The 26,535-nt window shown below is 38.8% G+C and overlaps 2 protein-coding genes across 2 annotated transcripts; both read left to right on the forward strand.

The window, feature by feature from the left end:
* Positions 12,487–16,770, forward strand: LOC109948126 (receptor-like protein 12). The gene is made up of 2 exons (XM_020560063.1): positions 12,487–12,800; positions 16,215–16,770. The coding sequence occupies exons 1-2, from the start codon at positions 12,487–12,489 to the stop codon at positions 16,768–16,770; spliced, it is 870 nt and encodes a 289-aa protein (XP_020415652.1).
* On the forward strand, positions 16,508–25,133 carry LOC109947922 (receptor like protein 30-like). The gene is made up of 2 exons (XM_020559556.1): positions 16,508–19,927; positions 24,429–25,133. The coding sequence occupies exons 1-2, from the start codon at positions 17,401–17,403 to the stop codon at positions 24,884–24,886; spliced, it is 2,985 nt and encodes a 994-aa protein (XP_020415145.1). The 5' UTR covers positions 16,508–17,400; the 3' UTR covers positions 24,887–25,133.

The following is a 26,535-nucleotide window of genomic DNA, read 5'->3' on the forward strand; positions in this document are numbered from 1 at the left end:
ATGTGTGCACATCAGGCTTAATTTTTCCATTTGCTCTCACGCAAAGCAATTCAGATTAGGATCATATTTCCAAACCATAATAAAGGACAGTAAATATGCTGTAAAAAAACCAAATCAAAAACTTTAAAACAAGATAAACTAAACATAACAGAATAGAACATAAAATACCTCATAATGTCTGCGGGTGGATAACAATGAAGACAAAGCAATCCCGCAGCGTTCGTCCTTTTAGAACACATAACAAACGCTCTATACCTATCAATCAAAGTTTTCGTCATTTTACAACACTACCAAACACTAGTTTTCAATAACACTGCAAGCATTTTAACAAACAGTTTACAGGCGACGATTGATATCCGATTTAATACCCGATTTTACCCGATCCAATTTCCGATTCTCGCCATCGTCGTTTTCGGGCTATTACATCAAGTTTCATTATAAATTTTGCAGTCTGTAGAGCATCAAATAATTCTCTTCGATAGTGGTTTCATCTTCTTGTTTGGGCAGCTTCACTACTATTAACCTATGAATCATAGGTATTCTTTCCTTCACATAGATACCATTAAATTTGTCCGAGTAAATTCTAGTCGAAAAAGTATCCGTCACTAGTTGCATATATTTTCTAATTCAGGATCGGCCGAAACAAATAACTATAGTGGGCAGCACATCCAACATTCCCCAAAGTAAAGTAGATTTCGACTGGGACAGGCGTATACTGGTTCCACAACATAATGTATGTACCCTGTATCTTTAACCATTCCTTCGGAAACCCCATTTCTAAGTTTTCATTTTGCAACTGTTTTGTAGAGAAGAAAGAAGAAAACAACCCAAGGAAATGCATAATTAGATTGAGGAAATGTAAAATTTACTGATACACCTACTTGTAGATGGAAATGTAATTGACTAAAGAGGTAAGGTAACTGAACGATTGGCATTTAGGAGGGAAGGAAGACAAAGTGTGTGGCGGGAGAAGACGAGGCAGAGGAGGCCGTGTGGTGAGTGCGCTTGCCTTTGAAACCAGACGCGTGACTCGCAACATGACTTTCCTTGTTTTTGACTAATATGAATCTTCTTCTTTTTTTGGTCATTTGGTCAAATAATGTTATTATTTGTACATTAGAAATGGTTGGGTTTAGCATCTGGGAAAAATGACGTCTTGTTTTTCCCATTTGAAAATATAAACAGGTCCTTTTACAACAAAGAGACTTATTGGCTGGGAGGACTTGTGGCCTCCACAAGGAGGCATGCTTATGACGGTATCAAATTCTTACGCATCACATACCATGTCTTATTTTGCACCCACTTTGTGAATGCTTAGTTTTAAAAGAAAAAAGAATTGGAGAGATCAAATCAAATGTATATCATATGAACTATCACCTAAATATAACAATCAATAACATCGTTTTTACCCTATAACACCAAGGGCCTAGATGGCAGTCAAACGCCTCAATAATATCTAATCCAAGACGGATTCCCTGCTCCTCAAGTACTTACATTACATGTTGTTTCTACTACATGTCCCCTCCTTCCATCCGCTTCTTCTTTCTTTTCTATTTTTTTGTTTTTATTTTTCCGTTTGCAGTCCTTGGGTTTATTTTTTCTGGTTGGCTTTCTCATGCTGCCCAGGGCCTATTTCCTCCTTGGCTTCTATCTGCAAAACCCATTTCTTTCAATCAGCTAAATATGACAATCAATAACATCGTTTCTTTCAATCACAGTCATTAAATAAATAAAAAGATTTAGTGTAAACACATTTCTTTCACCTCCCACACATCAAATAATTATCTTTGATAGTGGTTTCATCTTCTTGTTTGGGCTGCTTCATGTGCTAGCTGCACTTTTCCCTTCTACAGGTTCATAATCCTCGCACTCTCTGCGAGTCATAATCACCAAAAACTATATTTATAAGGGTTTTGATACATACAAACTATAATAGAATCCAACTTACAAATTAATGTCATTGATGAAATCACAATAAATGTGAAGAGAACTTACGTAGTGAAGCCGAACGTGAGCATGAACCGGCCACAAGCCTCGATATCCATAGGAAGAACAGATGAATGTAAGGTCTTGATCATATGTATTCCGTCTTCTCGAACAAATATTTGAAAAGTGGTGATACAAATATATTGAACCTTGTAAAATTCAAAATTAGTGCCGGTCTTAACATGAAAAAAGTCTTGGTTCCCCAAATGAACAAAATAGTCACTCTCAAGCCCATCAAATGGACATGGTGGAGACGCAATCTTCAGGCCGTCCAATTTACACAGCTTGATTAGTGTGTATGCAATACTATCGTCGTCACGTTTGTTCATCTTCAAGGAGAATGCTATAATCTCATCCACTTGAAATAGATCCAAGGCATATATAGTCTCGCCTACAACCACGGCCCTCCCTCGGAAAGGAGTATAATCACAAGTGTCAACTTCCACTCGAATCCAATTCATTCCACCCACGTGAAAAGCAACGACATCAGAGTTTTCATGTCCATCAATTAGTGTATACAAAATAAGTCCATAACAAACAACATAACCAGTTACCCACATAGGATAAGGATAACGAATTGGAAACTCAGGCATTCGCTCCCAGTCGTTCTCATCAGGATTGTATTTTGCAAAAGATGGAAGTGGATCTGCTAGGAAGGGCGATGCTTCTTCAAGAAAATAGAGTCTGTCATATGCGGACACGACTGTACCACTCGGCTTCAACTCTAAGGTAAGAGGTAGGGAGGGATCTAATTCCCTAGTTTTCGTATCGAATGACCTAATGCAACCATCCTCCGTAAATACGTATAGTTGGAAGCGGTTGAAAATCCTTGCACACTCGTTAATACAAGGGAACTTGACTACAGGTTCAAGGGCGGCTCTTCCGTCCATATCATCAACTTCTCCCCCGTATTTGAATTTAACTTCATATAGGGCACCTATATTTCCTTTACTGAAAGTTATCATTAAAAACACAGATCTGTGTTCCCCTTGATTTACCGTCATTGATGACTCCCCCTCCATGGGCAATCTGGACAGAGAATAGATATATAGAACAAGTCAAGTGAATTTTTAAAACAAGTCGAAAAAGTTCATAACAAAATAACATAAAGGCAAATCAAGAAAAACAACAATTTTACAGAGAAACAGAAATTAAGAAGATAAGATGAAAGCCATGCACTGACCTTGGGTAAGGATGAACAGCCCCATGTTTGTAACTGCGGGCCCTACTGGCGCGTAGTAGGTCAAGCTCATCCGATATTGATTTCTTCAAATCGAAGAGTTGGATTTGCTGGGTGGAAAGCGCGGCTAGGGATTTCTCGATCTCTGATATCTTGCCCACGAGCTTATCTTCGTGTGAAGCCATCGTCAAGGCATGGTCTTGACCCGAGGTGAGGTCAGCGGCGGCGGCGCAAAGTTGAGATATTTTCCGATACCCCATGACAACAGATGATAAGGCGTTCGCTATTGAAATGCTAAATTGAGGCACAAGGGAATTTAGGGTTTGGGGATGCCGCTGCAGAGGGGAGTTTTATTATGGTTGCTTGGGATTTGCCAGGTGTCGGACACGCACAGGGTCTGACTCGGACACGCATGAGGACCAGAGAATTACTTCCCATTTCAAGGCCTAATTAATAAAAGTTGGTTACCCTTTTTTTCTGAAGAACTTTTTAGTATTTCGGTTTTTAATTGTATGTGGAAAATATTTTGGCTTAGTATTGATTTCTTTATTCTTTTTAGTTTCCCTTTTAAAATTTTCTGCAGCTTTAGTATCAGAATTTGTTAGTGTTACTTGTTTTATCATGCAATGGTTTTTGTTACCCGTTTTATAATCACTGAGTTTGTTACTTGTTTTATGAGATTGGTGTTTTAGGGCCAGTTTAGTAAGTGATTTAGTTCAAACCCTATATAATTTACATGCGGCTCTTGCTCTTCGATCTCTCTTTGATTAAATATCCTTTTTTGCTTCGCACTTCTTAATCAAAGGTATCGTTGGATCTGTCTTTGAATCCATATCGTTTTTGCTTCATTGTCTACGATAATCAAAGGTTAGGTTACCTTATGTTTTCGCATTCATGATCTACCTTTTGTTATATTTTCTTCTGAACATTGAGTAGTTTTTTTTTTTTTTTGGTTGAACGGAGTCTTTTTTGGTCTTTTGAATTGACCAACAATACATCTTTACCTGTTTTCTTTTGAACTATGAGTACTAGTGTTTGTCTTTTGAACATTGATCGACCAACAATACATCTTTATCAAACCAATAATGCTACGAACACTAAATTTGAGTCTTGAATAACTTGCCTCAAGTCAAGTCATTAAGTTTAAACTATTTAAATTTTAAGATAACTAATTTTTTTAATAAAATATTAAAACAAGAATAAACCCCAACGATTAGTTGTGTCTGCATGACCACCATATTCCTCCACCATCCAAGTTTCTGCTCATCGACGCACCGCCTACCTCACCACTTGGTTGCCTCGCACTGCCTCATGATGAACGAGTGCCTCTGTTGCTCACAATCCCACCAGTCTTTCATAAATATCGCAAGCCACTCAAGAGATTCATGGCACACCTTTGTGATTGATGGAAGCCTTCATAATCCTTACCACGACATGAAAATTTGAAACTGTAGATTCTTTGGTTGATTCATGAGGCATAAAGATTTAATTCTGGGAATAACTGTTATACAAAAAATACAAATTGCGTCATGCCCGAGTGTTTTCTCTGTTTTGTGTCTGGTACAGTAAGCTGTTGTGGGGCTCTTTGTTGGCTTGTCCAGATTGACTGTTGTCTATTGCTTTCTCAGTTTTTATTGTTGCTGTGGTCTAGTGTTTCCCTCTTTTCTATTGTCTCTTCTTCCTTGGTTTCCAATCTAACCTATTCGAATATTTGTGAATTTTTTTAATTTTAGATTTCCTTGAATTGGAGCATCTGCGAAATTCAGGTATGTTGTTAAATATTCTGCCAAAGTAGTGTTGGATTTTCTGCATATATGTTTAAAAATTTGGTTGCCGAAGAAAGGTCTTTTTCCCAATGGTGATTTGAACTCTGCAAAATTAAAGTTCCAGTTTTCGTTTAAGAAAACATCTTCTTCCCTCTCATCGTGTTAGCGGAATTGTTTGACTGCTAGCTATATTGTAATTACCATACTGGTTTTCTTGCAGATTCCTTTTTATTGTTAATTTTTCGAAATGGAGGACCAGACAGAATTCTTTAATTTTGCAAAAGATGAGTATGATAGGAATGATTCACATGACAAGGTTCTTGGACCGAGGGTTTGTTCTTACAGTGTGTCATTTGATTATAATAAATCAGAAGAATGGTATAAGGGATCTTTATCTTTCAAACGTGATGGGAAACCGATACCCGTGACATGTGTAAAAGTTGACGGAGTTGATGGGATAGATGCAGCTAGTAGGGCAGAATTAATTTTTCATAGGACTTGTGAAGTTGGTGCTGATGTGGTTTTACGGCCTCATAAGGATTTTTTGATCAAGCAGAAGTATTTTCCCAAACTGCCTGATCACATAGAGATAAGGAAGGGTGTATCGTGCGTTTGTTATGATCGTTTTGAACCTCTCAAAGATTGGGCCAACAAGGTTCAGTCGAAAGAAATTGTTCCTTATGATGATCAGCTTAAATTACCTCTCCGGACTCCTGATGACCGTCTTCAAGACTTTTGGCGTACATCCATTGGGTAATTTGTTAGTTTTAATTCTATAAGGGTAAATAAATAAATAAATTCTATAAGGTTACTGTTTAGTTTTTCGTTTTAATTTTTTTTGACATAATTATTTTGTATTTATGTAGGGATCTGATTCGTGGTGTGCGTAGCATTCACGCTAAGGGCTTATTCCATGGTGGTTTGCACAAGCAGTCTAGTTTTGTGTTTTTTCATGACAAGCTGAAAGTAATAAACGTTGAGGGATCTTTGGCTGACTTGAGTCTCAGTGAACAAGACGAAAAAAAGAAAAAAGATTTAATGCAACTTAGGATGATGTTAGATGTCGTGTTCAAGAAAATTTTGGGGTCTAAATATTCATGGAAGGAATGTAGTAGCTTCTTGAAGTTCTTCGACAATGCTGAGTGTTTGGAGTGAGTTCTATACTACTTTTAACCTTTTTCTTTCTTCTTCCTACTTCATTTCTTATAGGATGTTCTTTTGGTCTTTTCAGCTATCCTGAGTTCGTAGAGAAATTGATATCTCATCCGTTATTGTTAAGCTCTGAAGAAAGGATGGGTATGTTTGCTCGTTATCATCGTAAGTGGGACATTGTTGGTAAACATAAAGCTGTGGAAAAAGCTTTGCGATCATCCGATTTTGATCATTTTAAATCTTGGAACCGTACTCCAGTCCTTAGTAACATGAATAAATTTATGAAAGGAGTTTATTACCATAATTCTGGCAACTACTCTGGGGAAGTGACGGCTTTCGTAGCCCCCCGTTGGACCTGTTTTCGTATAAAAAGTCAAGAAATTCCTGACTGGCGAGAATAAAGATCTCCTAACTTTTTTCACATGTAAACCAGACCCGCCTACTTTGAAAGGCTCAGCAAGAGGCAGTCTCTAGTCCAGTCATTCGGAAATAGATTCAAGCCCATCACTTAGGGACCTTCGTCCTGGTGCTCTGCCATTGAACTACTCTAAACAGGTAAGTTAACTGAACGATTGGCATTTAGGAGGGAAGGAAGACAGAGAGTGTGGTGGGAGAAGACGAGGTAGAGGAGGCCGTGTGGCGAGCACGCTTGCCTTTGAAACCGGACGCGTGACTCGCCACATGACTATCCTTGTTTTTTACTAATGAATCTTCTTCTTTTTTCCGTCTTTTGGTCAAATAATCGTTATTTGTAAATAAGTAATGGTTGGGTTTAGCATCAGGGCAACATGACATCTTGTTTTTCCAATTTGAAAATATAAACAGGTCCTTTTACAGCAAATTTTAAACCTGTGCATTCTTTAATGCAACGCAACAGTCAACACACAGACATCAAATTTCCACGCATCACATACCATGTCTAATTTTGCACTCACTTTGTGAATGCTTAATTTTAAAAGAAAAAATAATTGAAGAGATCAAATCAAATGTATCATATCAGCTATCAGCTAAATATCACAATCAATAACATCGTTTTTCCCCTATAACACCAAGGGCCTAGATGGCAGAAAAAGCCACAATAATATATAATCCAACACAGATTCCCTGCTCCTCAAGTACTTACATTACATCTTATTTTCTACTACATGTTCCTCCTTCAATCCACTTCTTCTTTCTTTTCTTTTCTTTTTTTTATTATTTTTTTTATTTTTCCGTTTGCAGTCCTTGGGTTTTTTTCTGGTTGGCTGTCTCATGCTGCCTAGGGCTTATTTCCTCCTTGGCTTCTATCAGCAAAACCCATTTCTTTCAATCAATAACATCGTTTCTTTCAATCACAGTCATTAAATAAATAAAAAGATTTCATGTAATAAACACATTTCTTTCACCTCCCACACATCAAATAATTCTCTTCGATACTGGTTTCATCTTCTTGTTTGGGCTGTTTCATGCTAGCTGCACTCTGCCCCTTCTATGGGTTCATAATCCTCGCACTCTCTGAGAGTCATAATCACCACACACTACATAAGGGTTTTGATACATACAAACTATAATAGAATCCAACGTACAAATTAATGTCATTGATGAAAACACAATAAATGTGAAGAGAACTTACGGAGTGAAGCTGAATGTGAGCATGAACTGGCCACAAGCCTCGATATCCATAGGAAGAACAGCTGAATGTAATGTCTTGATCATATGTATTCCATCTTCTCGAACAAATATTTGAAAAGTGGTGATACAAATATGTTGAACCTTGTAAAATTCATAATTAGTGCCAGTCTTAACATGAAAAAAGTCTTGGTTCCCCAAATGAACGAAATAGTCACTCTCAAGCCCATCAAATGGACATGGTGGAGATGCAATCTTCAGGCCGTCCAATTTACACAGCTTGATTAGTGTGTATGCAATACTACCATCAACGCGTTTGTTCATCTTCAAGGAGAATGCTATAATCTCATCCACTTGAAATAGATCCAAGGCATATATAGTCTTGCCTACAACCACAGCCCTCCCTCGGAAAGGAGTATAATCACAAGTATCAATTTCCACTCGAGTCCAATTCATTCCACCCACATGAAAAGCAACGACATCAGAGTTTTCGTGTCCATCAATTAGTGTATACAAAATAAGTCCATAACAAACAGCATAACCAGTTACCCGCATAGGATAAGGATAACGAATTGGAAACTCAGGCATTCGCTCCCAATCATTCTCATCAGGATTGTATTTCGCAAAAGATGGAAGCGGATCTGCTACAAAGGGCGATGCTTCTTCAAGAAAATAGAGTCTGTCATATGCGGACACGAATGTTCCACTCGGCTTCAACTCTAAGGTAGAAGGTACGGAGGGATCTAATTCCCTAGTTTTCGTATCGAATGACTTAACGCAAGCATCCTCTGTAAATACGTATACTCGGGAGCGGCTGAAAATCCTTGCACACTCGTTAAAACAAGGGAACTTGACTACGGGTTCAAGCACGGCTCGTCCGTCCATATCATCAACTTTCGCCCCGTATTTGAATTTAACTTCATATAGGGCACCTATGTTTTCCTTAGTGGAAGTTATCATTAAAAACACAGACCTATGTTCCCCCAGATTTACCGTCATTGATGCCTCCTCCTTCATGGGCAATCTGGACAGAGAATAGATAAATATAGAACAAGCCAAGTGAATTTTTAAAACATAAAGGCCAATCAAGAAAAACAACAATTTTACAAAGAAACAGAAATTAAGAAGAATAGACTAAATCCACTAAGCCATGCACTGACCTTGGGTAAGGATGAACAGCCCCATGTTTGTGACTGTGAGCCCTACTGGCGCGTAGTAGGTCGAGCTCATCCGATATTGATTTCTTCAAATCGACCAGTTGGATTTTCTGGGTGGAAAGTGCGGCTAGAGATTTCTCGATCTCTGATATCTTGCCCAGGAGCTCATCTTCGTGTGAAGCAATCGTCAAGGCATGGTCCTGACCCGAGGTGAGGTCAGCGGAGGCGGCGCAAAGCTGAGATATTTTCCGATACCCCATGATAACAGATGATAAGGCGTTCGCTATTGAAATACTAAATTGAGGCACAAGGGAATTTAGGGTTTGGAGATGCCGCTGTAGAGGGGAGTTTTATTATGATTGCTTGGGGGTGTGATATGAGGAAAGTTTTTAACTCGTGTAAAATTCTTTTTTTCTTTTAATATATATATTAACTAGTTATCTTATACCGACATAAAAGTTTGTTACCCGTTTCAAGGCCTAATAAATATGCGTTTTTCTGAAAGAACTTTTTAGTATTTCGGTTTTTAATTGTATTTATGTAATTCAGTGCAAAACACTTCGGCTAAGTATTGATTTCTTTATTCTTTTTAGTTTCTCTTTTTAAAATTTTCTACAGCTTTAGTATCAGAATTTGTCAGTGTTACTTATTTGCTCATGCAATGTTTTTTGTTACCCGTTTTATAATCATTGAGTTTGTTACTTGTTTTATGAGATTGTTGTTTTAGGGCCAGTTCAGCAAGTGATTTAGTTCAAACCCTATATAATTTACATGCTGCTTTTCCTCTTGGATCTCTCTTTGATTCAATATCTTTTTTGCTTCGCTCTTCTTAATCAAAGGTATTGTTGGATCTGTCATTGAATCCATATCGTTTTTGCTTCATTATACGATAATCAAAGGTTAGGTTCCCTTATGTTTTCTCATTCATGATCTACCTTTTGTTATATTTTCTTCTGAACATTGAGTAGTTTTTGTTTTTTTTCTTTTGAGCTGAGTCGTTTTTGCTTCGCTCATCTTCACCCGTTTTCTTTTGAACTATGAGTAGGTTTTGTCGTTTTTGCTTCATGCCAAGTGTTTTATCTGTTTTATGTCTGGTACAGTAAGCTGTTGTGGGGCTCTTTGTTGGCTTGTCCAGATTGACTGTTGTCTATTGCTTTCTCAGTTTGATTGTTGCTGTGGTCTATTGTTTCCCTCTTTTCTGTTTTCTTCTTCCTTGGTTTCCAATCTAACCTATGCGAATTTTTGTGAATTATTTTTTATTTTAGATTTCCTTGAATTGGACGTCTGCCAAATTCAGGTATCTTGTTAAATATTCTGCCAAAGTAGTGTTGGATTTTCTGCATATATATTTACAAATTTGGTTGCCGAAGAAAGGTCTTTTTCCCTATGTTGATTTGAACTTTGCAAAATTAAAGTTCCAGTTTTTGTTTAAGAAAACATCTTCTTCCCTCTCATCTCGTTAGCGGAATTGTTTGACTGCTAGCTATATTGTAATTACCATACTGGTCTTCTTGCAGATTCCTTTCATTGTTTTTCAAAATGGAGGACCAGACAGAGTTCTTTAATTTTGCAAAAGATGAGTATGATAGGAATGATTCACATGACAAGGTTATTGGACCCCGGGTTTGTTCTTACAGTTTGTCATTTGATTATAATAAATCAGAAGAATGGTATAAGGGATCTTTGTCTTTCAAAAGTGATGGGAAACCGATACCTGTGACATTTGTAAAAGTTGACGGAGTTGATGGGATAGATGCAGCTAGTAGGGCAGAATTAATTTTTCATAGGACTTGTGAAGTTGGTGCTGATGTGGTTTTACGGCCTCGTAAGGATTTGTTCATCAAGCAGAAGTATTTTCCCAAACTGTCTGATCACATAGAGATAAGGAAGGGTGTATCGTGTGTTTGTTATGATCGTTTTGAACCTCTCAAAGATTGGGTGGACAAGGTTCAGTCGAAAGAAATTGTTCCTTATGATGATCAGCTTAAACTACCTCTCCGGACTCCTGATGACCGTCTTCAAGACTTTTGGCGTACATCCATTGGGTAATTTGTTAGTTTTAATTCTATAAGGTTACTTTGGTAAATAAATAAATAAATTCTATAAGGTTACTGTTTAGTTTTTCGTTTTTGTTGACATAATTATTTTGTATTTATGTAGGGATCTGATTCGTGGTGTGCCTAGCATTCATGCTAAGGGCTTATTCCATGGTGGTTTGCACAAGCAGTCTAGTTTTGTGTTTTTTCATGACAAGCTGAAAGTAATAAACATTGAGGGATGTTTGGCTGACTTGAGTCCCAGTGATCAAGTCGAAAATAAGAAAAAAGATTTAATGCAACTTAGGATGATGTTAGATGTCTTGTTCGAGAGATTTTTGGGGTCCGAATATTCATGGGAGGAATGTAGTATCTTCTTGAAGTTCTTCGACCAGGCTGTGTGTTTGGAGTGAGTTCTCTGTACTATAACTTTTTTTTTTCTCTCTTTCTACTTCATTTCTTATAGGATGTCCTTTTGGTCCTTGAGGTTTGCGAAATTATCACTTTTCGTCCTTAACGTTTTTTTGTGACACTAATGGTCCTTAAGGTTACCCTCTATACATCAAAATGGTCACTGCCGTTAGCTTCCGTCAAATTTTCTATTAAATTGCTGACGTGGCACTTGTGCGGAGCCCACACATTCAATAATATAAAGCCACGTGGCTTTAAATAAAATAAATAAATATTTTAAATATTTTAAAACTTTTAATTCAAAAAAATAAAAATAAAAACTGCACCATGACCATCCCCTCTGTGTCCTCCCTTTGCTAGCGCTGCGCCTCCCCCCTTGCAAACACACTCTTTGCCTCTCTCTCCCTCCTCTTCCTTCACTACAGTCTAATCCAACCAAACATTGCCTGGTTCTGCTTGTGATTGGACATGGGCAGTAAAAGATTGCTGTTGGCTACGAAAATTTAAGGGAAAACAGATTTTACAGAGTAGGAGATGTAGAGGAAAGAGATCAAAAGCAAGAAACATAATGTGATCGTTGTGGAGGTCCAAGAGTAGAGGCCTTCTACAAGGTCAGCCAAAGATCACATATAGTCTTTGGCATTGCAGCCTTAGCCAAAGCAAAAGTCAAAGCCTTTGGCTTTGTAGAATTTTTTTTTTTTTAAAAAAAAACAAAGAGAGAGAGAAAGAGACACAGGGACAGGGAGAGGGAGAGGGAGAAGGGAGGAAGATGAGGGAGAGAGAAGCAAAAGATGGGTATGCGAGGGGAAAGGGCGCTGGCAGAGTAAGAATGCAGAGGGTGCAGGTATTTTTGTTTTTGTTTTTATGGATTTAAGTTTTAAAATATTTAAAATATATTTTATTTTATTTAAAGCCATGTGGCTTTATATCATTGGAAGTGTGGGTTCCACACATGTGCCACGTTAACAATTCAACAGAAATTTGACGGAAGCTAACGGCAGGGACCATTTTGATGTGTAGAGGGTAACCTTAAGGACTATTAGTGTCACCAAAAAACGTTAGGGACGAAAGGTGATAATTTCGCAAACGTCAAGGACCATTTGTGATAAAAAGCCTTTAGTCTTTTCAGCTATCCTGATTGTGTCGAGAAATTGGCATCTCATCCGTTCTTGTTAAGCTCTGAAGAAAGGATGGGTATGTTTGCTCGTTATCTTCGTAAGTGGGAAAAGGTTGCTACATGTACAGCAGTGAAAAAAGCTTTGCAATTATCCGATTTCGATAGGTTCAAATCCTGGAACTCTACTGAAGTCCTTGGTTCCATGGATAATTTTATAAAAAAATCTTATGACAGTCATTATGGGAACTACACTGGGGAAGTGGTAGACCTTCTTAGTTTCTTGAGGAATTTGAATAATCATTATCATCAGTTAAAGGCTTTCTCTGTTAATGTCGTGGATGTGGACCGTGGTGTTCAGAAGCTGTTTCCTGGGTTTTTGGAGCTCCTGTACCAACATTTGGAGAAATTATAGATTCTATACAAATATATAAAAAGAGGATGCATGTAAGACAAGCTTATAAGGGTGTTTTTTATTTTTTATTTTTATCGTTTTAATTAGCAGATATTTGCCAAATAGCATGACTTGTATTACGCATATCAAGCAAACCTGCACAGCATAGCATCAATCAAAACCCATTTTTTGTTGCCTTTAACCCAACCTCATGTGACATGTTGGCAATATTGCGCTGCTTTATTAGCCATAGTAGCTTCCGCATAAAATAGTGAAACAACCCAATTACTAGAATGAGCAAGAAGATGAACGCATTGTTGCGTGTGTAATTAGTCATACGTAGTAATAATTTTGGAAGTTCAAGTATCAAATCTTCAAGGAGTAAGTAGGCAAATGTCTGAATACAAAGAAATAATTAAGGAGGCATTTGGTATCGTATTCAAATTGGGAACTCAAAAATTTTGATTTTTCTTAAAAACAAGGAGTTCTTAAATCTATTTTTAAGATTCAAAAACTTGTTTGGTATGAAAACTGTTTTCAAATCTTAAAAATTTGAGAACTTGTGGGTTGTTAGAAAAAAAAACTGAAAAAACATATATTTTTTGTTTTTAATAATTGGGGTTTTTTTTTTTAATTGTTCTTGAGTTTGAGTTTTTAAAAATAGGGCTACCAAACAGGCTTTCTTTGTTTTTGACTCAAATTCTGTTTTTAAGTTTAAAAAGTTGGATTCAAGTTGAATACTAAACAGGCCCTAAACATACCAAAATAAAAGTGACAAACAAAATGGAAAAGTAATTTTATTTGAGTCTTGTAGAGATTCAGTTTAAAAAAACAAAATACCAATAATGGAAATGCTAAGACATCAAGGTTCAATCCTTTAAGCAAAATATGTTTCATGCTCTTTAATCAAAATTAGTTGACAGGACCCGCCCCGAATTCCTCGAAACCTGAGACAAATCCTGTGAAAATTCCGACATCATACCGATGCCGGACCCACTTACTAACGACCGAGACTTTCAACTAAAATTTTGGCAGAGTCTCACCTGTAAATTGAACAATTCCAAAAATTTCAACATGCATAAAACACATTTAATATCACCAACCGGCAGCATGCACAAGGTAATTTCATGCAATTCACATAATCGGCCCTCGGCCTTCAAATAATTCGAAACAAAACTTCCAACATGCAAGGTTTGAACCTCCTAACACAATCACAAATCGTTTAGGGCCTTAGCCTAAATCGTACAACAATCCAAAATGAGTTTTATACCTATTTTAACCAGAACACACTTACGCAATCCTCCTTCAGCCAAACAGAGTATGAATAATTATTTACTTACATCTCGTTTTCAACCGAATTTTAGGACCAACCTCAATAAAGCAACATAAATAAAATTTAGTTCGCGGCTGCACCTAGGTAAGACGTCAGGCTACCTACGTACCCTTACTGAGGGATCAAGCCACACGTAGTTCTTTCTTCCATAGTCATGCACCAAATGATATACAACCGTTTCAGTAGTACAATTAAGTTATTTCAAGAGTTATCTTTCCCCGTTTTAATTTAAATCACAACAACCAAACATAATTCTTTTTATACTCCAACCTTTCTCCGATATAGTAAAATAATCCCTTATTTCTTTTCCCTGGTAGTGTCTCACACTCCAGAAAATCCAACGCCACGTGTGAGACCTAATAATCACATATTCTTCACATACATCGGAAAATCCAAAGCCACGTGTGAGACCTAATAATCACATATTATTCCCATAAGCCGAAAAATCCAACGCCACGTATGAGGTGTCTCACATGCCGGAAAATCTAACGCCACGTGTGAGACTTAATAATCATAGCCAAGCCCGCGACTTATTTTCACCACTCATCAGATCAATTTACCCATACTTATCTAATCCATAATTTCAATTATTAAAATAATATCTAAGAGTTTTCATACGCTAACATAAAACACTCAAAATCCCCCCATAGCCAACATAACTCAACTAACGGTCGAGACTCGTTAATAAGGTTGTTCTAGTACTCCTCGAATAGGAAAACTATATCGGAAGACTCACGATCACTCGAGAGGTCAAACTACCCCAACTTGGTCAACCGGGCCCACGGGGCCCCGACCTCCGTTTTACGATTTGAAAGTTCATATGGGTTCCACAAGGGTTGGGATACATGTCCTGCAAGTTTGGTTCTGATCGGATTGTCGGATAGCTCACGATGGGACGGTTACTTTACACCTAGCCATAGGGTTGGCATTTTCGGAGTATCCGGGACTCCGTTTTACGATCCGTTTAATCCTACACGATCCTAAGGATGTCTATATTATCATATATTAATTTCAAGACGATCCAATGGTTCAAACTTATCGAACCCATATAACACACAATAGGCGAAATCCGTTCAAAGTTCAAACAGTATCCAAATTGAAATTCGAGCACCCCTACGCGCTCGTGAGAACCTGTGGATCACATCAGGGCACAATGCCCCTTTTCTATAATGCCCACGCGCCACCACAAGCGCTGGTAGCGCGTGGGTGTCTAAAGCAATAACCCTTTGCCACAACTTAAGGCTCCTACCCTAGGTTTAACACTCTATTTGGAGTCACTTTTTTTCTTGAACATACCCCAAAAAATGGCCGGAAGTGGCCGGAATGGCAATCCCCAAAACCAGCCAAAATCCAATTCAAAAATCGAGCTACCAACACTCAAAATTAATGAAATCCTACCCAACCATCAACTAGATTATGAAGAATATATGAATTTCCATACCTTGATCGCCAAAAATGGTGACCGAAGGAGATAGATCAGAGCCGGAGAAGTTTCGAGCGAAAACCGGCCTAAAAATCACATTTTTCGGCAGCTGAAGCGGCGGCCGGTGTCGGGAAAGGGCCGGATCTTGACGACGGGGCTGAGCCGGTCCTTTTGGCACCGGTCCCGTCTGTTGCCATAGCCGGAGTTTCGAAGAGAGAGGGAGAGGGCTGTCGTCGGGGGGAGAGAGAGAGAGAGAGATTCAGATTTTATCAAACCCTTTTCGCAAAAATTACGATTATGCCACTGAGGGTATTTTGATCATATCTTTTTCATTACAACTCCGATTCGGGCCCACTACATGTCTATAGACTCATCTCGCCGTGCTCTACGAAACGGTGTAGTTGAAATTCCCAAATTCTTTCCTGGTCAAAAAGTCAACTTTAAACCTAATAAAATATTCTATAGGCAAAATGGTCTTTTACCTAAATAAATTAATAATTACTTACATTATAACTCGATTAAAATTATCATAGAAAAACTTTAATAGGAAGATGAAGAAATTAAAACTAATTTAGTTTTTCAATGTTATCTTTTATCAATGAAGAAATTAAAACTAATTTAGTTTTTCAATGTTATCTTTTATCAATGATTTAGATTGATAGATTTCTCAAGTAATAGATTTGAAGGAGAGATTCCAGCAGGTGTCATCGGGAATCTAAGAGGCCTTCTTTTCCTTAACTTTTCCAACAACGCTCTCACTGGTCTCATCCCGTCATCTTTATGGAACTTGACGGCTCTTGAATCGTTGGATCTCTCCCAAAACCAGCTCTCAAGAGGGATCCCCAATAATTTGGCACAACTCACTTTCCTTGAATATTTCAATGTATCCTATAACCATCTTTGGGGTCTTATACCACTTGGCCAACAATTTGGTACATTAGTAGAAGTTTCATACCAAGGAAACTCAGGTCTGTGTGGAAAGCCTTTGTCAAAGAAATGTGATAGCTCAATATCGCTACCGCCATCAATCTTTGAAGAAGATGAAGATTCCGGGTTTCAAATTGCACTAGATTGGTATGTGGTTCTGCCAGGAGTTTTTAGTGTGGCTGGGAACTTTTGGACAAGCAAGAATCATGAATGGTTTTTAGAGAAATTTAGCAGAAAGAGGCAGCCAAGAGTCACACGGGGAAGGAAAGGACACAGAAACTAGGTACTTATTTTAAATCTATGTTTATCTTGCAGCTGCAGCTGCTGTTGTTTTGAATAATTGTATGGGGTCTGGTGCATTCTGTTTTATTACAATAAGGGTGGTGGTGTGTATTTTGCCTGTATTAATTTGTGGTGCTGTAAGTTGCTTGTATTAATTTTTACAACAAGTAAGCAAAGAGAAAGACAGCTCATTTTCCATTTCCAAAAGTATCTGTTTTTTTTTCCTTCATCCTCTCCTTTAATTCGTGCTTTTGAACGTTATTTATATATAATAATAATAAAGCAACTTTTTTGAAATTTTGAGTAGATTCGTGACTAAATTAAAGGGATTGTGAGTGTTTTAATACTTTATTTACTTGGTAGTTAGAACCAGCTTTAAGACTTTGAATGGTTAGCTTTGGAAGACTTTGAAGACGATAAACTTCTCCACCTTCATGGCTTCTTCTCTTTGATTCCCTTACTTTTTATTTCGATTCTTCTGTTTTTTTTTTTTCTTCCCTTTTTTATACTTTCTCTAGTTACAACTACGTTTGTCATGAGTTGTGCGTCTATAAAAGGAGTTTATAATTTCTCCACCCTTAATTGTGTGAGAGCCATAATTAAGCATACATAATTAGAAAACAAAATTGCAATGGGAATGGAATCGTGGCGGTCGAAGTTCATTTCTCTACATTGTTTTATTTTTCTGTCACTCATTGCTACTCACTGTTTTTTATTTGTGCAGACTCAGGCACTTGCCCAGGTTGATGAGTGCTCAGCGTTGCTGCAGTTCAAGGAAAGCTTTGCAATTAACAAGTCTGTTTCTGCAGATCCTCTTGCTTATCCGAAGGTTTCATTTTGGACGCGAGAAGGAGATGGGAATCGGAGTAATTGTTGTTCATGGGATGGTGTTGAGTGTGATGAAGACTTTGGCCATGTTGTCGGCCTTGATCTCCGAAGCAGCTGTCTCTACGGTTCTATCAATTCCAGCAACACTCTCTTCCGCCTTGTTCACTTGCAGAGGCTTGACCTCTCAGATAATCACTTCAATTTCTCTCAAATACCATCAAGATTTGGTCATGATCTTTCGAGCCTAACATATCTCAACCTTTCATATTCCTTATTCTCTGGCCAAATTCCATCAGAAATTTCAAAGTTATCGAAGCTGTCTACCCTTGATCTGTCTTTCAATGGTCCGAAATTTGATGCTTATGGTATCCCTTTGAAACTGACCAAGGCCAACATGAGAAGCCTGGTTCAGAACTTGACCACCATAAAACAACTTCATCTTAATTGGGTAGAGATGTACTTCACTGTGCCTGATATCTTGGTCAACGCATCTTCTCTCACATCTCTCCAACTTCGCGATTGTGAGTTGAATGGGGAATTCCCAGTAGGCATCTTCCACCTACCAAACTTAGAGGTTCTTGATGTGAATGGTAACTCAAACCTTACCGGTTATTTCCCTAACTTTAACAAGAGCAATGTTTTCAAGAAATTGAATGTTGGGGCCACAAATTTTTCTGGTATGCTGCCTGCTTCTATGGGAAACCTTCATTCCTTAAATTTTTTGGACATCTCTTGGTGTCATTTTTACCCCCTTATTCCATCTTCACTCGGAAACCTTACCCAGCTCAACTACCTTGACATGATTTCATTTAATGACATTCCAAATAATAATTCCACAGGCCAATTAGTTTCTGAATATTCCTTGTCTTGGATAGCAAGTTTAACCAACCTCTACAGTTTGTCCCTTTGGGCCAACAAATTCAGGGGGAAATTCCCAAGTTTTGTGGCCAACCTCACGCAACTTTCATTTCTACAATTGGGTGGTAACGAAATAACTGGTCAAATCCCATCTTGGCTTATGAATTTGACCCAGTTAACTACTCTATACCTCGTGGGTAACAATTTGAGCGGAGCAATTCCTAGGTCACTCTTCCAGCTCCAAAATCTTGAAATTCTTGACCTTTCCTCTAATAGCTTGAGTGGACAAGTTGAGTTTGATCAGTTTTCCCAGCCCAAAAAGTTAAAGGAACTTCGATTAGCATACAACAAGTTATCTCTGCAGATCATAACCAATTTGAGTGCTACTGTTCCACAGCTTGAACTTCTAGATTTGACGTCATGCAACTTAACAGAGTTTCCAGAATTTTTAAAATATCAATCCGAATTGCGCTTCTTACAACTTAGCGACAACAACATTCAAGGGCAAATACCAAAATGGGTGTGGAATGCAACTAGAGAAACTTTGTTGCTTCTCGACCTCTCTTCCAACTTCTTAACGGGATTTGACCAAAATCCAATCAATCTTCCATGGCAGAATCTATATGCTTTAGATCTCCGGACCAATATGTTACAAGGATCACTGCCAATTCCACCACAATCAATCATAAACTACGTGGTCGGCAGCAATCATTACAGTGGAGAAATTTCGCCCTCGTTCTGCAACTTGAATCATTTGCACATTCTTGATTTGTCCAACAACAGCCTGAGTGGCATGCTTCCACAATGTTTGGGGAACTCCAGTGCTCTTGAAATATTGATGCTGATGAACAATTCATTTCATGGCAGTATTCCTCAAATATGTCCAGTCGCAAATAGTTTGAAAATGGTTGATTTGAGTTACAATCAGTTGCAGGGAAAAGTACCAAGATCAATGGCCAATTGCACTCGATTAGAGTTTCTTAACCTTGGAAACAATCATATGCGTGACATCTTCCCATCTTGGTTAGGGGCACTTCCAGCACTACAGTTTCTCAGTTTGAGGTCTAATGGATTTCATGGCATGATTGGGAAGTACGCGACTAACCATGACTTCCCAAAGTTGTGCATCATTGATTTATCTGACAATGGTTTTTCAGGTGTGTTGCCCTCTAACTGCTTAGAGAACTGGAATTCCATGAAATTTGTTGACGAGAGCCAGCAAACTTATTTTCAAGTCATTTCGACATCATACAACAACTCAGCTAAATATTCGTATAGCTTTTCTTATCCATACTCAATCACGACTTTCGCAAAAGGTGTTGAGTTGAAATTTATATGGACTCCTTATCTTCTTAGATTTATAGATTTCTCAAGTAATAGATTTGAAGGAGAGATTCCAGCAGGTGTCATTGGGAATCTAAGAGGCCTTCTTTTCCTTAACCTTTCCAACAACGCTCTCACTGGTCTCATCCCTGCTAAAATATGAAAAACTATGAGAGAATATTTGTTTGTGGGAATTTTCTGTGTATTCTTCTCCTTGTAGGAGGTCATATTTATAATACAACGAAACCTGAATGGGCAAGTAAATAATAAATTCCTAAATCTATTTACAGTAGGAAATCAGGAATTAAAGTAAATCAATTACAATTATAATAGGAATTCTTGGTGTGTAAGGAAAGTAAGTCAATATCCACAAGTCACGCCAATACTCCCCCTCACGTTGGTGCATAGATGTCGCCAATGCCCAACTGATCCAGTGAATTGTGGAATGCTTTACTGGAAATCGCCTTTGTCAAAATATCCGCCAATTGATCCTCGGATTTCACAAAAGGAAACTGAAACACTTTAGCTTCAAGCTTCTGTTTGATGAAGTGTCGATCTACCTCAACATGTTTAGTACGATCATGCTGAACCGGATTCTGTGCAATGGCTATAGCAGCCTTGTTGTCACAAAAGAGATTCATTGTGGATGTAGGTTTATACCCGAGTTCAATAAGCAACTTTCTTAACCAAAGAAGTTCACAAATCCCTTTAGTCATGCCTCTGAACTCGGCTTCTGCACTGGATAAAGCTACTACATTCTGTTTCTTGCTCCTCCATGTCACCAAATTACCTCCCACGAATGTGAAGTAACCCGATGTGGATTTTCTATCTGTTACATTACCTGCCCAATCTGCATCTGAATAACCATCAATATTTAGATGACCATGCTTTGAGAACATAAGTCCTTTTCCAGGTGCAGACTTCAAATATCTAAGTATCCGAAGAACTGCATTCATGTGGTCTTCACTTGGAGAGTGCATAAATTGACTGACAACGCTCACCGCATAAGCAATGTCTGGTCGAGTATGTGACAAATAGATCAATCTTCCCACTAACCTTTGGTATCTTTCTTTGTTAGTTGGAACTTGATCCGGATATTCTCCAAGATGATGATTCTGAACAATAGGAGTGTCCGCAGGTTTACAATCTAGCATTCCTGTGTCTGTCAACAAGTCTAAGACATATTTCCTTTGAGAGAGAAATATGCCTTGCTGCGATCGAGCCACCTCAATTCCCAAGAAATACTTGAGTCCACCTAGATCCTTCATCTCAAACTCCGTAGCCAGATAGTCTTGTAGCTGTGATATTTCCTGTTTATCATTCCCAGTAATAATCATATCATCAACATAGATTATTAATGCTGTTACCTTCCCTTTTTGATGTTTCAAGAACAGAGTATAATCTGAGTTGCACTGTTTGAAACCATTGTTCTTCATTGCCATGGTGAACCGTCCAAACCATGCACGTGGTGACTGTTTCAATCCATACAATGCTTTTCGTAACCTGCAAACTGTTCCAGTCTGAGTAGTATTATATCCAGGAGGAATGTCCATGTACACCTCCTCTGTGAGTTCACCATGTAGAAAAGCATTCTTTACATCAAACTGGTGTAGTGGCCAATCCAAATTAGCTGCAAGGGACAATAAGACTCTGACGGTGTTTAACTTTGCAACTGGTGCAAAAGTTTCTTCATAGTCTATACCATAAGTCTGTGTGTACCCTTTTGCCACAAGTCTTGCCTTGTATCGCTCGATAGATCCATCTGCATTGTGTTTTATAGTAAACACCCATCTACATCCGATAGTCTTTTTTCCTCGTGGTATAGTCTCTAATGTCCAAGTCTGATTTTTCTCAAGAGCTTTCATCTCCTCTTTTATAGCTTGGACCCACTTAGGATCTTTCAATGCTTCAGAGACCTTGGTTGGAATATGGATAGCAGACAACTGATGCACAAAAGCCTTGAGTGGTTCAGACAGCTTCTCAGTGGATACATGATTTGCAATTGGATACTTGGATGTCTTGCCAATATCCGGTGAATAACGGTTTGGTGGCTTCCCACGATTTTGCCTGAAAGGTAATTGATATCCAATAGTTTTATCATCTAAATGCACAAGTCTAGTAGGAGTAGTTACCTCAAGGATATTCTCAGGAGATTGGTCTGTTGGTACTGTTGAGTTAGAAGGGGGGTCTTCATCTTGTTGTTCTGTATTGTCTGTAGATGTGGGACTCGGATCAGAAATATCTTCACATGGATCAGGTGGGTCAGGCAATTGATCGCTATGAATGGGCGATTGGTCACTTTTCAACAGAGAGTAATCTCGTGCTCCAGACTCGGGATGATCAATCATTTCTGTACATGGGAGGATTTCTTTGTTTGCCAAGTTGCTCCAATTCTGTGCTTCACTTTGTATCTCCCCCTGAAGCACAGAATTGGATGATGGGTCATGAAAGAACAGCTCAGATTCCAGAAAAGTCACATCCAAAGTGACATAGGTTCGTTGGGTAGGAGGGTGATAACAACGGTAACCTTTCTGATGAGTGGCATAACCCACAAAAACACAACGAAGCGCACAGGGATCAAGTTTGCTACGTTGATTTTTGTGAAGATGAACGAAAGCCACGCATCCAAAGATTCGGGGTGTGAGTACCAAAACAGAGGGCAGAGGTCTGTGTTGCGCAAGCACCTGCAAAGGAGTTTTAAAGGTCAATACACTAGAAGGCATGCGGTTGATCAGGTGAACTGCAGTGACAATAGCATCATCCCAGTGATGGCGAGGAACATGAGCGCCAATCAGAAGTGCTCGGGCGGTTTCAAGAAGATGTCGATTCTTTCGTTCAGCAACACCATTTTGTTGCGGTGTCTGAGGACAAGTCGTCTCATGGATAATTCCATGTTGTTGGAAGTAAGTCTGAAAGTCATGATTGACAAATTCTCCACCATTGTCTGAGCGAAGAATCTGGATTTGAGCATTAAATTGAGTTTTCATCTGTTTGTGGAAGGACTGAAAACGGGAAAACACCTCGTTTTTATTCTTCAGCAAATAAAGCCATGTCATCCGTGTACAATCATCGATGAATGTGACAAACCATCGAACACCAGAAGGAGCAGTGATAGGCGAAGGTCCCCAGACATCAGAGTGAATTAATGTAAATGGAGTAGTACACTTGTTCGTACTCAACGGGTAGGGCACACGGTGACTCTTGGCCAAAATACAAGTATCACATGTGAAGTCGGAGTCTTTGAAACCTGAGAATAAATCTGGTATAAGATGCTTCATATAACTAAAAGACAGATGTCCCAATCGACGATGCCACAACCAGATTTGCTTTTGTTTGCTATCAAAGGGATGTGTCACACTGTTAGCCACGCCGGGACTGAAGTCATCGACATAATATAGCCCCCCTCTCTTAGTACCACGACCAAGAATCTCCTTAGTGTGAATATCCTGAAGCAAACAAAAACTCGGGTAAATGAGTACACAACAATTCAATTGTTCAGTAAGCTGACTAACTGACAACAATTTAGTGGATAAAGATGGAACAAGTAAAGTATTAGACAGTGTGAGAGAGGATGAGAGTGCAACAGTGCCAGCCCCTGTCACAGGATAAGTAACACCATTGGCATTTGCAATACAGGTTCGTCGGGGTTGTGTAGTATTCAGAAAATCATCAGGATCAAACGTCATATGATCAGTTGCACCAGAATCAATTATCCAGCTCTTGGAATCAAACTTATCGGAAGTATGGAATCCATAACCAGTACCATTACTGGTCATATGGCATTGTCCTCGATCTGTAAGAGTAGCCCACCAATCGGGGTAGCCATGCGATGTAAAACAAGTCTCACAAGTGTGTCTCGGATCACCACAATATGCGTAATTTGGTCCATGTGTCGGGGTCGTTAGTCTAGAAGTCATAATCTGTGCAGCGGAAGAAGCATAGGATACAGGTTGAGTAGGAATTTGGATCGGAATCTGGGCCTGAGTCGGGGCCGGAGTCGGAGTCGGAGTCGAAGTCGGGATCGGGGTCTGAATCATAGACAAAGTCGAGGTTGGGGTCATCATCGGAGTAGGGGTCGGGGTCGTCTTCGGAGTCGGGGTCAGGGTCGTCGTCGTCATAGTCGGGGTCGGGGTCGTCTTCGGAGTCGGGGTCAGGGTCGTCGTCGTCATAGTCGGGGTCGGGGTCGGGGTCGTCAAAAAAGGATCCTGATTCTGGATCGGGTTCAGGGTCAAAGTCTGCATCTGTAGGGGCGGAGCCATCTGGGCACTCAACTCAACGATGGTTGGTTGAGAATGAGAGAAGGAGTCGGTGGTGCTACCTCCATGAGGGTTGAAAAAATCATCAACCCTCATAGCGGCGGCGGGGTTTTGAAACTAGAGTCAGCAATTCCAAGATCGCCGCTCTGATACCATGCTAAAATATGAAAAACTATGAGAGAATATTTGTTTGTGGGAATTTTCTGTGTATTCTTCTCCTTGTAGGAGGTCATATTTATAATACAACGAAACCTGAATGGGCAAGTAAATAATAAATTCCTAAATCTATTTACAGTAGGAAATCAGGAATTAAAGTAAATCAATTACAATTATAATAGGAATTCTTGGTGTGTAAGGAAAGTAAGTCAATATCCACAAGTCACGCCAACAATCCCATCATCTTTATGGAACTTGACGGCTCTTGAATCGTTGGATCTCTCCCGAAACCAGCTCTCAGGAAGGATCCCCGGTAATTTGGCACAACTCACTTTCCTTGAATATTTCAATGTATCCTATAACCATCTTTGGGGTCCTATACCACTTGGCCAACAATTTGGTACATTCCTAGAAGATTCATTCCAAGGAAACTCAGGTCTGTGTGGAAAGCCTTTGTCAAAGAAATGTGATAGCTCAATATCGCTACCACCATCAATCTTTGAAGAAGATGAAGATTCCGGGTTTCAAATTGCACTAGATTGGTATGTGGTTCTGCCAGGAGTTGTTAGTGGTCTAATAGTTGGAGTGGTTGCTGGGAACTTTTGGACAAGCAAGAATCATGAATGGTTTTTTGAGAAATTTAGCAGGAAGAGGCAGCCAAGAGGCACACGGGGAAGGAGAGGACACAGAAACTAAGTACTTAATTTAAATCCATGTTTATCTTGCAGCTGCTGCTGTTGTTGTTTAGAATTCTTGTATGGGGTCTGGTGCATTCTGTTTTATTACAATAAGGGTGGTGGTGTAATTTGCTTGTATTAATTTGTGGTGCTGTAAGTTGCTTGTATTAATTTGTACAACAATGTTTGTAATATGTTTCTGTACGAACTACATTTTCTGTTTCCTGTTTGCTTAGTTTCTTTGATTTCCTGTATATTTGGATGCTTAATGCTTACTCCGCAGCCAGTATATGTTGCTACTATCAACTTCTAGTAATTAATTTGCCAACTCTCTTGAGGTTCTTCTCTGTCCTTCTCTGCCTTCTCTGTTCTTCTCTTGATTCTTATTAAGAAAGACACATGATTTTAAAATGTTGAACCCAAAATTTTACTTGCATTGCTGCCTTGATTTACTTGTTTACCACCAGAAGATTTTTGGCTGTATCTTGTAATCACTTTGTAAGATGAATTAGGAAAATTCCTTCCAAAAATACGCCATGAAAACTTTTGAATGACCAACAAACCCTTATATATCCCATGGCAAGAACAAGGCCACAGAAAACCTACAAGCATTTGTGGCTAAATTTCCCAAACAGGTGAAGCCATAGATTCCACAGTGGTTCACTTGTAGCTAAGAGAGCAGTTAGGCTAGTATGTCAACTCTGGCTGTAATTTCGTTGTTTGTTTTCCAAGTCTTTTTCTGTTTACCTTTTCTCTGCTGCTTGTTTGTTTGGATCACATTGTTTCCAAGTTCTCAACACTATCCCTACGTGATTGTTCAAAGAGTCTCTCAGTGAATGCTTAGTTTATTCTTCTTGACTTTCCTAACCCCCAAAAGAATATCATATTAAAAAGCAAAAAATAAAATGTAAGAGAGAGAGAGAGAGAGAGAGAGAGAGAGAGAGAGAGAGAGCAACTTTTCAAGAAAACCCAGAACATGATAAACTCTTTTGGGCCATAGATCTGAGTGCCAATGTGCTGATTTGAATCAGATGGTAGGAGGAAATTCTATGTAATAATAATATACATGTTGACCTATTTATGTGGCACATACTTTACAACAACATAATACAACAAATGACAGTCTTCAGGGAAGTGAGTGAAATTGTGAAAAATTTCATGTGCTGTTGACAGGTTTGATGTGCTTGTAGTTTTGCAATTATCAAATTCTTTGCACTGCAAGCAAAGAATAGAAAACAGTGCTTTCTCATTCAAATGCGTCCAACAAACAAGTCCAAGACAATACAAAACAACTCCCCATGACACTCGGCTCTAAATGCATGCAGGGGTGTGGGGTAGATACAGCCATCCATCCTTGTGTCTTTATAAAATCTAATGTCAAATCTCTCTCTGTATTTTATTGATATTGTTTTGTTATATGCTTTCTGTCTAAAAGGACTTGGGGGTTTCCTTTCTGAGCCAAATTCCAACCCCATGAAGACAAACAGATGGTTGCTGCCTCATCATCATCTAAAAAGTCTTCTATTGCTGTGGCTGGTATCCAATGCCAGTGCCACATTTATTTTCTTGAAGAGGAAACTGGGGAAACACAGCCTCCTATGTGATATGTGACTTTTTGGTGTTCCTTGGAAGAAGAAGAAGAGGCAGAAAGATGAAACTCATATTCTG

Source organism: Prunus persica, chromosome G3 (assembly GCF_000346465.2).
Source record: "Prunus persica cultivar Lovell chromosome G3, Prunus_persica_NCBIv2, whole genome shotgun sequence".
NCBI classification, from domain to species: Eukaryota; Viridiplantae; Streptophyta; class Magnoliopsida; order Rosales; family Rosaceae; genus Prunus; species Prunus persica.